The 17,456-nt window shown below is 45.5% G+C and overlaps 1 protein-coding gene across 1 annotated transcript in view; it reads left to right on the top strand.

Annotated features, from left to right (window-relative positions):
- LOC122815952 (neuroepithelial cell-transforming gene 1 protein-like) overlaps positions 1 to 10,176 on the top strand; it is a 166,500-nt gene extending 156,324 nt beyond the window's left edge. Inside the window, exons 2-3 of the mRNA XM_044088827.1 lie at positions 9,790 to 9,856; positions 9,984 to 10,176. Coding sequence (XP_043944762.1) covers positions 9,790 to 9,856; positions 9,984 to 10,016 — 100 coding nt within the window. The 3' untranslated portion in view covers positions 10,017 to 10,176. The remainder of the gene's footprint in view (positions 1 to 9,789; positions 9,857 to 9,983) is intronic.
- The last annotated feature ends 7,280 nt before the right edge of the window (positions 10,177 to 17,456 follow it).

Here is a 17,456-nt window from a genome sequence, read left to right as displayed (position 1 = left end):
TGCCTTCTATTGACTATACCTCGCTTCTTGTTTACTATGCTTAAAGGTTTCTGGTGTATTTGCTTTTTGTTGGAAGTGTAACCTTGTATATAATTGCTTCCCATTATGGAGGCGCCTGACATCTGGGGCAAGAAAAACTGATGTAATGGCGTCGGCTGCATGCTTTATACCCCTGACTACCTGACGTCATGGAAGATGAGACAGCAACCGACGCAGGACCCAAGACTTTGATAATCAGGCCGACTGAGGGCTACCTGCAAGCAGATAACACAAATGTGATGACTGCAACAGTGAATACACTCTAACATCTACATTTATGATAAGTGTACACAACTGTACTTTTTGTTTTCAGTGGCCTTCCCTTCCTTTGCCCCCCTCTGGAAGGTGACATTCTTGCTGGATGGTATGGTGGTGACTTGTCTCAGAGTATGAGAGAGATGATTAACCACCATTTGTCACTCTTTCCCTCATGAGTTCCCTTTACTTTTACGCTAAATTTTTTTACTGCCTGCACTCTTTTCTAGGCCATAGAAGATTATAAAATGAAACCTCCATACTGTCATAAGTTCATATCTATGAAGGATCCCAAATGTCTTCCAAATAGCTGATTTGAATATCTACTTAAGAGGCATGCATACCCACTGCGGTACTGTCTCATGGACCCCAAGACTTCCTTCCTGTTCTTGGTTGAGATCCATTAATGAATTCTCTAATTCTTCCCTCGGCTCCAATTTTTAGGAAGACGTCGAAAAGTTCTCTCCTGAACCATCTACTGCATCATCTGTTTTGCAAATACCTGGATGCCTGCCATTCTTTATATACAGGAAGACACCTTTCAACCAGTTAGATCCGTCTCCACTGTCTTCCATATATTCTGGCTCAGCACTGTGGTACTTCGGGTAGCTTCTTAAAATGTTTTTATTTAATGACCCCGCTTGATGACTCTTTCCTTTTTTTGGGGTGTTAGTGATTTTTTTGCGATCATTTGCAACTAAGACGAAGAAGCAGGACCATGAATGCCACCAGAATTAAAACCTTTCATCTTCTATCCATGTACTTCCAGCAAAGTTATAAAAATAGGTATCTAGAAAGGAGTCCAGAAAAACATGTTCCTAGATTCTTTCTCTTTATTTCCCATTGGTGTCTTCACACATCTTACAAGCCACCTACCTCTATTGATCTCTCTCTCTTGTTGTTTTTTTTTTTTTTTTTTGGCAGGGGGGGAGGGAGTCTTGTCTCACCCTCATCTAGACACCTGGGCTAATTTTATAAATAATTCTTGTGGTGACAAAAAAAACAAAACAAAAAAAACACTGGATCGAATTATTCTTAAATCTCTGTATAAACTATCAGTCCATCCTGTTTCTTCTGTGCAAACTTTAACCAGGGTGTCCCTTATGGCATCTAAGATGCACAATATCACCTTAAAATAGACAGGAGTTCTGGGTCATCAAGAGCTATCATTCCATTTACCCCCCTTTAACCACACTGTGGCCCTAGGGACCTTACTTGATGCCAAGTGGTCGAGTTAGCCCACATTAATAAAAATGTGAGTACTGTGCTCTTATACTAATGGTTAACCTTTCTCCTCTCTAGCTTGCTATCAACGTCTACTAGTCAGGGTTTACCTTAGTTTGTGCTTTCCCAAGATCCTGAGCATTACGAAAATATAGCCACATCTGAATTTGTGCAGTTGCGTTTAAGCCTTTTCTTGGGCAGAGTCCAGGTTCTTTCATAGAAATTTTGTTTCGCTATTACTCGTTATGTCTTCACTTTGAGAATTCAGGCATACGATCTTCTTATTTTTTTCTTTAACTCTTCTAGCTGAATTTTTCATGTGATCCATTTCTATAATCTCTTGATGACACAGTGGTCTATTCTTTGTCAGCCTTTATCTTTCCCCTGAATCCACATCAGCTTGGCAGAAGTTATATTTGTTAGAATTCCCAACTTCAGACATCCTGTAACTAGTCTAGTCCAGATACAGATTTACTGTATCCAGGACTGCTTGTAAGCTTCTGAGCCCCCCCAAGTCTTTCTGTGTTGGAGCGAAGACTTCTAGCTTATCAGTAGGAGTGGTACGCACTAGGTAGCCTATCTACCGCAAGATCCAGGTACAGATTCTTAGTTTTAGCACTTGAATTTGCTTATTTGTGCTCAGCACTTGTTCAGAACTTGTTGTTAGCACTAAATAAGCTACAAATTACTATAGCACTCAACCTTCCTCTTTACCTAGAGGAAAACAGTTTTTGTACTTACTTTCCTCACTTGCTTAGAGAAAAACAGCTCTTATACTCACTTTCCTCACTTGTCTAGAGGAAAGTACTTTTTTATTCAGGCATGTCCAAGGGTCAGCTCCCAGTGTTCTCTCCTATCTATCTGATGAATCTGGGCATCTTGGGGCAATGTAGCAATTGCCTTATGTACACAGACAACCCTCTCCTCATACCACTCAACACCACAACCTGTGAGAGATGCACTTATCTAGCCAAACTGGAAGTGAAGCTCTATCCAGCCAAGACTGAACTTGACAGTCAAGTGGAGAAGGTGAACACTTGCACCACACCACACTCATCACATAGTCCCACTAAACCTACACCACCAAAATCCACACATAGAAACAAAAACATTTGCAGAGGCTCTCAATAATAATCTGCTCAAGCAACAGAGACCTCCAAAGCAGAAACGCAAGCAACCTCCATCCCCCAACACATCCCAAATGACACATAGCCCACAGACTCAATGTGCTAATAAACCACAGCCCATAAGGCAAAACAACGTACCCAACGCACTTTTCATAGGTGACTTTATAGTCAGGCACACTGATGTCCCACTCACCAGACTAAACAAGGAGAAGGTTACTGTAAGATGCCTGTCTGGTGCCAGGATCTGCCACATAACCCACACACTCAGGTCACTCCACAACAAGTACAGATATGACTCTGTCATTGTCCGTGTTGGTGTGAACGACCCGAGACGTACCTACCTGTACTACATGAAGAGAGACATGGAAGAGCTCTCTGATCTTGTAGCCCAGACAGGTATGACCCTAGCCCTAAGTAGCATCCTGCCATCACCCAGAATGATAACGCAGTACGAGGACAAAATGATTGACTTCAACAATTGGCTAAGCTGTTTCTGGTCTCATTCTAAGGGGATCTGGTATCTGTGTGCCTGGGATGACATGGTCGACAGACCGCAATGCTTTGCCAGAGATGGCCTGCACCTGTTGCTCCTGAAATTCCGGATACTGGCTAAGGGTCTTGCCGCCCCTATAGTGCCTTTTTAGGCTTGGTTCAAATGACATTCACCACCGTAACAGGAACAGGCAAGCAAAAACTGAGGGTAATGCTACTCAATGCTAGAAGTCTAAATCTCAAAATGCACTCACTCGAGGCACTCCTTAAAATGGAGGACATTGATATCTGTGCAGTGACTGAGACCTGGTTCAAGGCTCTAGAGAGCACCCCTGCATTACCAGGCTATACTACACTTTTCGGCCATCTAACCTGGACCAGAACACCAAAGGCGGAGGTGTGTCCATATTTATTAAGGATATCCACACCTCCAGGCTAGTTGTTCAGCGTAATGCTTCCAAGGTTATCCAAGTGCAATTAACTCTGGGCAAAACGGCAATCCAAATTGTAGGTTGCTACAGATCCCCCACCATGCCGCAGGATTCCCAAACCTCTTTTCTTGATATTCTGGAGAATATTGGGGTTCAACCAAACACCCTAATAATGGCTGATTTCAACTACCCCACCATTAACTGGGAAAACTACTTGTAACAACTCCTTCGCTCAACGCTTTCTGGAATTCATAAATTCCAATGCTCTGGATCCACTTATCCACACCTCCACCAGGGGCAACAATATCCTAGACCTAGTCATTACCAACATGAGTGACCGGTGTTCCACCCCTGAAGTCAACTCCTTGTTGGTCAGATCTGACCATAAGCTAATCACCCTAGATATCCGCATCCTGCCCCCACCCACCATTAAGGAAACCATGGTAAATAACTTCTCCAAAGCCAACTTCATGCTTCTTAAGCCAGAAGTGGCGAACTTCATGACACCCATGCAGATGAACAATACAGTTACGACTGCTGAATCCTGCACAAATGCACTGTAAGCATTTAAAAAAGTGCATGGATCATGCTATCCCAAACAGAACCAAGACGCTATCCTCCAAAAAAAGGAAGCCAATCTGGTGGTCCCCTGCCATAAACAAACTGTACAACAGAAGGAAGAAACTTTTGCAAAAGAGAGTAAAATCCCATGAGTGGAGGATCTCCCTGGTCAGCCTCCGTAAGAAGCTGAGATCCCTTATAAGATCCTCCAAAGCTAGCTACGAAAACAAAATCACCACTGATTCTATGGGTAACCACAGAGCATTCTATAGCGATGTCAAGAATCTCAATGGCAACACCTAGAACTGCTCTAAGTTGCAGCACAATGGCAGGAAAATTACAGAACCAACTGATATTGCTAACATCCTGGCAGATAGGTTCAGTGCTAACTTTACCCCCTTCTCACCCCCTAAAGGGCCCATATCTATACAGGAAGAATGCACAGTCCCTGTAATCACATCTATGCAGGTAAAAGCTGCACTCTCTAAAACCAAAAACAGAGCATCCATAGGACCGGACAACATCCCAGGCTGCATTTTACACGAACTACAGAACAAACTGGCTCCCCACCTAAACACCATGTTCAATCATAGTCTCACGTCAGGCTTTGTGCCTACTGAAAGGCGCACAGCAACAGTTATCCCACTCCACAAAGGGTGAGCCACCACTGATCCTGAGAACTATTGCCCTATTAGCCTGACGAGCCTGGTCTGTAAGGCCATGGAACGCATCATCATGTTACTCGTAAACAAAGACATTCGTAACCTCCAAACTCTGGACCCCACCCAGGTCGGGTTTGTGAAAGGCAGATCATGTCTTCTGAATCTGATCGACTTTTTTGAGGCAGTCACCAAAGCCGTAGACGAGGATAAGGTGGTTCACACAGCCTATCTTGACCTCGCCAAAGCTTTCAACATCATCCCCTATTCTGGAATTATAGCTGAACTCACTAAACTAGGTGTAAATCCCTACATCACAAGATGGGTTGCCAACTGGCTCACTGACAGAACCCACACTGCAAAAGTTGTAGACTCCAAATCTGACTTCAAACCAGTGACATGTGGAGTACCATAGGGTTCAGTCCTGGGACCTCTCCTGTTTGGTATCTACTTCTCTGAAGTACACGTTAACACAGAAGGCCTCTGGCTAAGGAAGTTCGCAGATGACTGCAAACTAGGAGCCATAATAGAGTCCCCAAATGATGTGGACATCCTACAGAAGGGGCTCACTGAGACAGATGCCGGGTGTCGGAGGCATGGCCTCAAGCTCAGTGTCAAAAAGTGTATTGTCATCCCCTTTGGTAAAAACTCTGTACCCATGAACTACCACATAAGCGGCAATCTACTTAACGCAGACTGTGTGATAAGAGACCTTGGGACTCAGGTGGACAGTAGTCTCTCCTTTGGTAATCACATCGCCACAGTAGTCAGGAAATCCTTCTGTGTGGCACACCTCATCACAAAAGAGTTCTCATCCAGGAAAAAAGAGGTCATTGTTCCCTCTATTCGGCACTCATTAGACCCATTCTAGAGTACAGCGCTCCTTTTGGAATGTACCTCACAAGACATCTGCAGCAGCTGGAAAGGCCATAGTAGTTCCTCACAAAGAGGATTACTGGCCTCAAACAGGTGCCCTACACTGACCGTCTCAAAACAGTTTTGCTCTGTAGCATATTGCCTACTTCGAGGAGATCTCTGCCTAATATATAAAGCTATGTTAAACACAGAGCTGTTGGACGTGCTACACGTAAAGAAATCCCAATCTCTCCAAGCTACACAGTATAGGGACCTAAACCTTGTCACCACAATAAACAGAACATGATGGAGGGATAGATTCCTGTCCCAGAGACTTCCTATACTCTGGAACAAGCTACCCATCTGTGTTAAGCAAAGTTCCTCATTAGCATTGTTCAAGAAAAATCTTGATGAGTGGATGGGAAATAGGAAATACACCCCGGGGATCACTTCTGTGGCTGTGCACGACAGGGGCACAGGAAGTTAACTTTCTTGGGTGGTGTAAGCCAGGGAACCTTGCTGGCTAGGCTTACTTAGGCCCTTGGGCCGATAGCCTAGTACCTACCTATGACAAACCATTCCCTTTATCTCCTTTATTAATCACATTTTTTTCTGTCCTATGTGTATGACGTGGAGGATGGTCTGTCCTTATGATTCCCACTGGGAGACTACGGGCTTGCCACTCTCCCAGGCTTGACATGGTTTCCTCTAACATTGCACGGAGTTTTTTTGTAGTACATACTCTTTATTCCAAATCCTAATGAGATTAAGGCTCCGATGCCCCCCCTAGTCTATTTTCTACATTTCTATTCCTTTCTTCTATTTATATAGAAGTCTGTGCACAAGTCTTAAGGGTAAAGATCTCCGTTGGTATCCTTGGCCCCACTTATGTTCTCTTTAATAGAAATTCTCAAAAAAAGGGTTTGCACAACTCCAAGCAGTGTATGCCAGAGAACCTAGATTATCTTTCATAACTCTATCGACCAGTCCTTTCTTTATACCCACATTGGCCAAAGAGACTTATCATTTTGCAATTCATATAATTGCCAGGCATCTCTCCTGTGACCACCTATCCTATCTTGGTGAATTTTTTTTTTAAAGAATGGTGGAAATTCATAGGTTGGTACTAGACTATCAGCCCTAGGGCTTATACAAGCCTAGCCATAACAATTCCCTGGCTATTTCTTCCCACACTATTTACTTCTCTAGACCCCTGTCTAGCAGGGCAACTGAAATGATCCCCTGGGTGAATTTTCTTTCTCCCATCCAATCGTCAAGGTTCCTTTTGAAGAGGGCCAAAGAGGCACTCTGCTTGACATGTATGGACAATCTATTCCAGAGTCTGGGGAGTCTCTGGGTCAGGAACCTATCCCTCCAACATGTTTTGTTTATTGTGATGACAAGGTTTAGATCTCTGGAGCGTGTGGCTCTGAGGGATTGGGATTTCTTTAAGTGTAGCATGTCCAACAGCTCTGGGTTTGACACAGCCTTGTATGTTAAGCAGAGATCGCTTCTGAGTAGACGATATGCAATAGAGTATAGCTGGAGTTAAGGTGGCCAGCATGGGGCATCTGCTTTAGGCCTGTGATTCTTTTAGTGAGGTATTTCTGCAGCCTTTCCAGTTGTTGCAGATTGTATTATCTTTCTAAAATCCTTTCTACCTCATCAACCTTCTTCTTGAACTTCCTTGGGCAATATCTGTCCCAAGGTCTTGTTTTTAAATATTCATACCATTGTGACTTATAACAATTTGGGCATTGTCTCCAGAAACAGTCCTCTTTTGGTTTGACAGTGCTCCAGCATCTCCTTTCTAGAAGCTTTTGGTAATATCTCTTTTACAGTCACTTCATCAGTAACTTATACCTTTGTGATGCAATATAAAAGGGGCATGGTCTCCAGAGGCAGATCTTTTTTTTGGTTCAACAGTGCTCTGACATATTCTTCTTTGGCGACCTCCCTAGAGTTATGTAGCTGGAGACTCTGCCCATCAGTGAGGAAGAATGAAAAGGACAACATCCGATTCATCTGTGTTGTGTATTTACCATAACTTGGCATCTGTGTTGTCCATTTTCATTCTTCCTCACTCATATGACTTGAGCCATCAGTCTCCCAGTTTTCTGCCCAGAACCTGGGGAGAAAAAAAATAAACAGGGAGATCAAATTCTGCATACTGTGGGCATGCATAGGTAGTTCAGGTAATCTCTTCCCAAAACTAAGCCCTTTAGAAAATCTAATTGTCTTTTTATTTCTAACCAAAGGTTCAAAAAAGGGACTACCTGTGTTTAAACAGAGGTGGTTGTCCTCTGATTTTTTTTTTTTTTTTGTTCCTTCCATGGCAAATCCATTCTAGACAGTTTTTTTTAAGGCAAGTCCATTTCAGGCAGTTTCAAGACATATTCCACTAGATCCTTGCCTTGACTTTGATGACATACTGAAAAGAGGTGGCCTTTAGAAGCATTCTAGAGGTGGCTTTATGGTCCTTTGTACATAGTTTTACAAAGCATCACAAACTGGATTCCTTTTCTAGGTTTAGGTCAAACTTTGCTAAGATTATTCTCCAGGGGCTCCTGGAGCTATATCCATCCTTCCTCTCAGAATAGATAGGCCTTGGTATTCAGCCCCTCTAGTTTGAGGGCTACTGCAACAGTGAAAATGATGAACATAGTATGGTTTTGCAAGTTGAAGTTACCCATAACAGTAAATGTTTGAATTCCTCATTGGTGCAGTAGCGGCACCCACCCTCCATCCTCCGATTCTTGTATTTAGTTGTAGATGGGGTATAAAGTAGGGCTGTGTTTTGTTTCTACTTTATTTTATTGCTACTTCTTCTTTTGGCTGCTCCCGTTAGGGGTCGCCACACTGGATCATGTGTTTCCATTTCTTCTTGTCCTCTGCATCTTGCTCTCACACCAACGACCTGCATGTCCTCTCTCACCACATCCATGAACCTTATCTTAGGCTTTTCTCTTTTCCTGTTACCTGGCAGCTTCATCCTTAGCATCTTTTTCCCAATATACTCCGCATCCCTCCTCGGCACATGTCCAAACCAACGTAATCTTGCCTCTCTGACTTTGTCTCCAAACCTTCCAACCTGGGCTGACCCTCTAATATACTTATTCCTAATCCTGTCCACCCTTGTCACACCCAGTGCAAATCTTAACATCTTAAACTCTGCCATGTCCAGCTCTGACTCCTGCCTTTTTGTCAATGCCACTGTCTCCAACCCATATAATATAGCTGGTCTCACTACCCTCTTGTAGACCTTCCCTTTCACTCTTACTGGTACTCATCTGTCACAAATCACTCCTGACACTCTTCTCCACCTACTCCATCCTTCCTGCCTGTACTCTCTTCTTCACATCTCTTTCACACTCACCATTACTCTGAACTGTTTTTCCCAAGTATTTAAACTCATCCACCTTCGCCACCTCTACTCCCTGCATCCTCACCATTCCTCTATCCTCCCTCACATTCACACACACATATATTCTGTCTTAGTCCTGCTGACCTTCATTCCTCTTCCGTTTAGAGCATATCTCCACCTCTCCAGGGTCGTCTCCACCTGTTTCCTACTCTTACTACAGATCACAATGTCATCTGCAAACATCATAGTCCATGGGGCTCCTGTCTGATCTCGTCAGTTAGTCTGTCCATCGCCACTGCAAATGAGAAAGGGCTCAGAGCTCAGACTTTGTTTTATTACTATCAGTTGGTTATTTCAGGATTGTTAGGTTCTTCTCTTATTATATGAACAGCAAAGTACTTGAAGAAGGCTTGACTCTGACTACTGATTTCCCTCGTTGGAATGTTCTAATCAGCAGTCCTCAGGAAGGAGTGAGAGGAGCCAGAGCTTTTTGAAGCTGGCAGGTTGTTTCTTAGGTGGAAAGCAACCCATATAGTCTTAAGGGCTTCTGCAGCAGTCAGGAATTTGAACATCTAATTTTATGGGTAAGTGCAATTTGTACATCTGTAATTTACTAAAGGTAATGAGTGGAATTTATAAAGGAACCAACAATTTTATTTTTCTGTCTTGAAAGGAAAGTGGTGGAGTGCTAAAATAAGTTGTGCAGATTAATCCCCCCAGGAATACAGGAAAGTGCTGATATGATTTGCTTTTAACTAAACTGATTTATTTCTTAATTTCAGAACCACATTACGAAGAGGAAGTTCTTTTACATTTCTTACCCCAGGGCCATATTGGGATTTTACACTGGTGAGTGAAACTTTGTAGGCTAGTGAAGAATACAACCACTTTTTATTTCTTTATTCTTATTTGACAGGCTAATCATTTGGCTCACTGTTGCAGTCACCTAAGCTATTTTGGTTGTATGTTTTCTTAGGGTATGACTACCAGTCAGCTATCTAAGCTCTAGGGCACCTTTCATACAGCCAAACTGACACTAACTCCAGCAGTACCATATAAAGGGAGTTTGGGCACCAAAGGCTTCAGAACTTTCTTGCCACCAAAGTGCTCCTCTTCTTGAGTGTTTGTGGAACTGACAGTCGGCTAGCAATCTTTTCAAGACTGGGCAGGTACAGGTAAGTAACCTTCTGGGAAAAACTTTGGAGTATATCAATTTTCTGAAAAAAAATTTTTTTTTTGGTCAGCATCTTGTTTTTATTCTTAGAAATGCTTTTGTGTTGGACTGTCATGCTAGTTGGAAGGCTTTTTACTTGTGGTATTTTCTGAAGAAAAGTGTAAAAAAAAATCTACTTTTGACATTTTCCTTTTTTTTTTTTTTTGGATAGTGCAGATATGTGTGGATCAGGATATTGTGCTTGTGGGGACTGTCAAGGAAATTTTTCATTTTTCTGTCCGGAGGTCCTCTCAGTCTTAGAGGTTCCACTACTTGTTTGTGAGTATTCCTTTCCTGCTTGAACAGGGAGCAATTATCTGTCTGCACGATTCTTGCTTTCCCCATCCGCAATACAAAGAAGCTTGTTAGAGAGTCTTTAGGTACTCGTTCAGCTCAGCCATTGCCCTGGCCACTGGTGGGTCACTGTGCTGTAGCCAAAGCTGTTTCTTCTGGCCAATTATCCTTTACCCCTGGTCCCCCTGGTGTAACTCCTTGAGAAGCTACTAAGAACCTGGAGATTGGCATGTCCTCTGCCGCTCTAGGGTTGCCTTCTCTGAGCAAGGGCGAACCACTCTTGTTGGGCCCGAGGAAGGAGCTGATGAAGGTATACCTTTTAGCAGGAGTAAGGTGCCTGATTTTTGAACGAGTGCTTCTGTCCTGGTTGGTCCCTTTCCAGGACACCTTCCAGGAAGAAAAGACAAAAACGTAAAATGTTAAATTTCCTGTATCTTCAGCTGTTGACAGGGAAGATATGCTAAGGGATTACTGTCTGCTTTTAATGTGATAAAATTGTGTTTCCTATGTGCCTTCTTACAGAAAAAGAAAAAAAAAATTCCCTTACAGTTGGACTGTGATTCCCCTTCAAATGAGCAGGGAGGGGAGTGTTGTTAATTTAATTCTCTCAAACTGAAGATTTTGATTATGAAGAAGCACTTTCTATTTGGCTCCTATGTCTCCCTGTTCCCACCCTAATAATCCTACTAATATCCCCCCCCCCCCCCCAGTCTAAGCCTCCATTTTCCATAGTGGCATCTGATTATTATCTCAAACAAGTATTTCTTCAGATTTCACTCCTAAAGTATTATCTTCTTCTGAGACTGTTAATCAAATAACTTGCTTGCTTATTTCAGTGGGAACAAGATGAAATTCATGTCTCCCAGCAAAAGCATTATGATTTGTTACGAGTGGATTTTCCACAACCTGCAGTTGTTCTTTGTTGTCTGCCTTGGAGAATTTTTTCTTAACATTTTGTACTTTGCCAGACAGCTGCCTGCCTCCAAAAACTCTGATAGGTTATATAGAGTACTTTTGGAGATAATAATTCTTATTTTATAATCCCAACTCAGATCCAGCAATAATATCTTTATTGAAACCATTTATTGCCAAACATATTGTGAGAGCTAAACCCAATCCCTCTGATAAGGATGAGAATGCTTTGGACCGATTCAGGAAGAAAGTTTTAATGTTCATCATACTGATCACTGCTGTAGCAGTCCTACATATATGGGCTGTATCCTGCAAAGGATATAAGTGTTGGCCAGCTTCCAAAGCTGCTGAACACCTTCCACTTGCCCAAACTATCAGGCAGTGAGCTGACTAAAAGACAAATTTGGGCATCAAGCCCTTCAGAGCTTTACTACCACCAAAGAGTATGCTCCACTGAGGCTTTTGAGGATCGGCAGTTGGCTTATATTGTTCCTTTGCTGGGCGGATAAGTTCCCTATGGGAAAAACCTTCCATGTAATAATTTTGCATGTTAAGTTGTCATTCTCGCCTTCATTCTTGCTGGATGGGTTCGGAGCCGATCCTCGGCTCCAACTCGGCCTATAATATAGCTCGAGAGCTATTTTTACTGGCTCGAGGCAGCCCTATATCCCACAATACCATGTGCTAACTCCCCAGATCTCATTTGCCGCTTCGCTGCGAGGTTGCGTTTTTACCGGCTCAGGTCAGTTAAGAACTTTTTGTGTAGTTTTTTAGGTAAAAGGTTAGATTTCCCTATCTAATTATATTCCCCATTGTATTACCTAATCCTAAAATCTTATTAGCTAAAAATTTGTTAAGCCCCCCCCCCCTTTTTAGTCATACTTATAGACGGGCCTTCGGGCCTTAGCTTTTCTATAGTTTTCCTGTAGTTCCGTTTTTTAGTGTGTGTGTGAGTCAGTCCTTTAAGTTCTCCCCTTGTGTTAGAGTTTGAGTGTGAGTTGTGAGTGCTGACTGTGTTGACTCTTAGTGTCCACCATAATGTCTAAAGACACTGAGATTTCAGGATTCAAGAAGTGTGACTCGTGCTGTCAGAAGATGTCTCTGACAGACGGTCACACTTCTTGTGTTTATTGTTTAGGACCCTTGCACCTGCAGGACTCTTGTTCCGTGTGTCACGGATTTAGTTCAAGAGTCCTGCAGGAGCGCCGTAATAAATTGATTTTGAGGGGCTTATTGAAGCCCGACGACTCCCCGTCTAAGTCTGGCTCGGGGAAGTCGCCCAAGCCCACCAAACCCTCGGCTCCAGCTTCTGATTCGACGGCTGGCGGAACCGAAAGTGCTCCGACATCGGCTCCGGCCAGATCCGATGCGAGCAAGACTTTGCCCGCTCCGAAACCCTTTTCGGAGCCGACAGCAGCGCGCAAGCGCTGTAGATCGCCCTCAGTAGAGTCCGTTCGATTGGCTCCAACATCGCCCTTACTGTCGGAGCGGAGTCATAGGACTCATTCTTCCAGGTCTTCCAGGCTGTCTGACCATGACATTGAGAGGGTGGTCAGTAGACTCCTGAAGTCCCAGGCACTGGCCCAAATAATTCAAAGCCCATCTCATCAGACTGTGGCTCCCTCGGTGCCACTTTCGATTCCTCCTCCGACTCTTCAGTTGAGTTCGGAGCCGGAGTTTGTCAGAACCGGGACCTTGCCCACATCTGAGTCGATACTACCACCTTTGGCTCCGACGTTGTTGGCTCTGACCTCTTCATTGGTGCAGTCCGTGGAGAGGTCCGGCCGCTGAGACTCCATCGTCGGCTCCGAGGGGGCGAGTGGCATCGGACCCTTGTTCGACCCCGTTCTCCCTCTCGGAGCGTCGGCTCTGGTTAGTTCGGCCCCAACATCATTCTCTGAGCCTTCTCTGTCGGCGCCAGGGGCGGTCCTGGTATCCTCGGAGCCAGGGCTGTCTTCGGTGCCTGATAGGGGAGCCTTTGAGGTGATGAGGAGCGTGCTGGAGCCGGTGTCCACTCCAAGGTTGGTTCCTTCAGCTCCTCCCTCTACAGTGCCTGTTACGGTCTCTGGTCATCCTCTTGAAACTGATAGCAGAGATCCAAAGCGCAGGGTACCCACTTTGGGTGTCTCTTCCTCGTCCGAGGCCTCCCCTGAAGTTTCAGGGGAACCCCCTAGGAAAAGAAAGTGCAAGAGGAAGCACGTGGACCCCCCGAGTCTCTCACTTCGGACACAGACTTGGATGAGTCGGAGGGTTCCCCGAGATCCCCCTCTGAGGATGTCTCCTTTTCAGACATCCTAGAGATCCTAAAACAGAGGGGAAATTGGTCCACCCTCAAACCCTCCGAGGACGAGTCGGTTTACCTTGACGCTTTTGGGTCTCGCCCTTCCACCTCCTGGGTGTCCCCTCCTTTCGACCCACTGGTGGAAGTAGTGGCCAAAAAGGGTGGGCAGCTCCTGACTCGATGGAACCTGCCCCTAGGAGGCCTTCTAAATTTATTTCTGCTCCGGTAGACAAACCATTTCTGACCAAGGGTGTCTCGGTAGATGCTATGGTGGTAGCAGCTGCCACTAAGAAGGAATTAGCTGATCCTTCTGTACCTGTTCATCCTCCTAACAAAGACTCTAGGACTATGGACAGGTACAGGAAGTGGACATTTGCTTCAGCGACCTTTGCCATGCGGTCGCTGAACTATTTATGTCATTTCACCCACCTTCAGAGAGATTTGCTCAAAGAACTGGGTGAAACCATACAGGATCCTTCTGCTGCAGGGTATCAGGACAAGATTAACTCTCAGCTGGCTACCCTGAATTCCATTGCCAACTCCTCCATGCGGCTTATCTCTTATGCAGCCAATGGAGCGAGTAGGACCGCAGGCACAGGTGTTGCATTGAGACGTCACACCTGGATGCGACCCTGTAATTTTGCTCATCCCTTCATGGCTTCCTTCACCAACACCCCCTTTGATGGTTCAGAGTTGTTTGGACCTCAAGGTGAAGACTACCCTCACCAGGTGCAAGCAAGATGGTAAGACTCTCTCTGCCGTGGGAGTCCATTTTTCCACACCATCTAGACCATACCCTAAAGGTCAGAAGGGTGGAAAGATGTGGTTCCACAAACCACAGGGAGTCGCGCCTGCCGCACGTGGTGAACTTCCCCCCAGAGGCAGAGGGGGGAACAATAATAGACGCCGCCCCAGGGGCAGAGGGGGTCCACAGAACCAGGGTTCCAGGGAATCCTTCCCTGACCAACCCTTTCAGCATCCCTGAGAAGCTGCCTGACTGTCCACCTTCGGAGGCAGTCGGGGGAAGATTATTTCTGCACCCGGAAGCCTGGCAATCCCTCTCTCAAGACAAATGGGTACAGTTGATCATATCCGAGGGTTACAAAATCCCCTTCATTTCCCCTCCGATCAAATTGCCGAGATCCCTCCCAGACGTACCACCCGCACAAAGTGGTCAGGCACAGCTAGAGATAAAAAAGCTGTTAGAAAAAAAGAGTCATCCAGGCAGTCCCAGCAGACCAGCTAGGATCCGGAATTTACTCCAGGTTCTTTTTGGTACCAAAAAAGACAGGAGACTGGAGACGCATTTTGGACTTCAGCAGACTGAACAAGTCTGTGCAGAAAACAAAATTTCGGATGGTAACGCTGCAGTCCATTCTGCCCTTCTTGGGCAGAGACAACTGGATGTGCTCGTTAGACCTTCAGGACGCGTGCTATCATGTAAAGATACACAGGTGCTCCAGGAGGTTTCTCCGCTTTCGGCTGGGAACCAGTCATTACCAATTCAGAGCCCTGCCCTTTGGTCTCACCACAGCCCCCCCGGGTGTTCACCAAATGTTTGGCAGTGGTCACGGCTCATCTGAGACAAAAAGGATTCCAGGTGTTTCCATATTTAGATGACTGGCTCATTACCGCTACCACCAAGCAGCATCTTATCATAGCCAGGGATTACACCATTCGCATTTGCAACAAACTAGGTATTTCCATAAATTTCGCAAAATCCTCCTTGTCGCCTTGTCAATGTATAAACTTCATAGGCGCCGTGTTAAACACCACAGAAATGGCTGCAACATTACCACCTCAGAGAGTGACAGACATACGGCGGAATGTTCAGATGTGAGAGTGTTTGATCTCGCCGTTTGTTCTTACACCTGGGTTCGGAGCAAGCTCTGCATCGAGAAGAAGCTCGAGACCAACCTAACCCCCACAATCCCCCTCTGCCTTTACCTCAGATCTAGTTTGCCGCTGCAGCGTTCGCATCAGTTTGATGAGCTCGAGCAACCTTAAGCTAAGATTTATATTTTTCTTATATTTCTTAAAAATTTTTTCTTCTAAAATATTGTCTTAAGTGACTGTGTGTGTGTGTTGTAGTGTTTCGAGGAATTCTCGGTTCCATATAAAGTTCTTTTATACTTTATTAGAGTTTTCTCTCGGGGCCTACCCCACCCTTTTACTGGATTGACTACTGGATTGACTTTTTTACTGGATTTGACATAAGTTTCTGGATTAGACAAAATTACTGAACTTGACATAATACTAACTTTTTCTTGTTAGCTATTTCTAAAACTGTGACATGTCTGAGAAAGCTAAGTCTGGCTTTAAACGTTGCCAATGTGGGCAAAAGATGTCGGTGACTGATAATCATAGTTCCTGCGTCTACTGTCTTGGCCCTCTCCATCTGCAAGAAGACTGTTCAATATGTCATTCTTTCAGTGGAAGGGTCATGACAGATAGGCGCAGGAAACTTATGGATAGGGTTCTTTTAAAACCTACCTTTCAAGAGGCTCTGGATGCATCAGACTAGGCATCCAAATCCTCGAAGGAATCGAAGACGTTGGAGCCCAGGTCATCGGCTCCGAGCTCTTCAGTTAAAGTTCGATCACCGGTTCCACAGACTTCGGGGCCGAGTGTTGAACTATTGTCAGTTTCCGAGCCTCGAGTCTTGGAACCGGTGACGGAGCTCCCTCCCCCGGCACTGTTGAGGTCGGCTCCGTCTTCGATTCCTTTGACGCGCTCTTCCAGGCCCCTCTCCGACACCGATGTAGACCGCGTGGTGCAGAAATTAATGGAGAATACGGCCTTATCCAAGCTCATCTCTGTCTCCTCCCAGTTGGTGTCGAGACTCGAAGGCCTTCCCTTATCTCCACCTGTTCCTCCTCCGAAACCTATCCAGTCTTCGGAGCCGGGAGAGGCTGATCTGGTGATTGTGGAGCCCTCGGTGCCAGAATCGTCTTTCTCTCGGTCGGCTCCGTTTACCTCGACTCCGTCGGATCCGGTACCGGAGTCTCGGAGCTGAAGATCCATCCTTGGATCCGGGACTGAGAGTCGGACCGATGTTCCGGTTCTGACACTCCCTCTCGGGGCCTCGGCTCGACTCGGCTCCGTCCTCGGGGTCGTTGCCTTCGGTGCCTGTGTCGGGGATTCTTCCGATTTCCTCGGAACCGGGAGATACCTCGACTCGGGACCCGGGGGCCTTCGACCTCATGAGGAAGGTGTTGTCTACCCAGACAACCACATCAGCAGAAACAGCTTCTCCTTCCCATAAAGGACCGTTATCCTCCTCTGCACCCACAGCTACATCTAAGCGTCGAGCACCTGTGTCTCAGCCACCCATGGAGGGTGCCCCCTCTTCCTCGGAAGCTTCTTCGGATGGCCCCCCCGAGGAAGTTCCGAGGAAAAGATTGTGTAAGAGGAGACACTTAGATTCTCCACAAGAATCATTGACATCCGACACTGACTTGGATGAGTCAGAGGGGTCCCCAAAGTCACCCTCAGAGGATGTCTCTTTTTCTGACATCCTGGAGATCCTAAAGCAGAGAGGTGATTGGCAAGCCCTCCCCCTTCTGAGGATGAGTCAGTTTTGCTGAAGGCATTCGGTGCTCGCCCTTCCTCCTCCTGGGTCACTCCGCCCTTCGATGAGTTGATGGAGCTGATTGCTCGAAGGGCGTGGGAGACGCCTGACACGGTGGAGCCAGTCCCTAGAAAGCCTAACAAGTATATTACTGCCCCTCAGGATAAGGCTTATCTGA

This window comes from Protopterus annectens, chromosome 11.part0 (genome assembly GCF_019279795.1).
Source record: "Protopterus annectens isolate FY-2018-M chromosome 11.part0, PAN1.0, whole genome shotgun sequence".
Lineage (NCBI taxonomy): Eukaryota > Metazoa > Chordata > Ceratodontiformes > Protopteridae > Protopterus > Protopterus annectens.
Note: the sequence above shows the minus strand (reverse complement) of the source record. Positions and strands in the feature narration are given on the sequence as shown.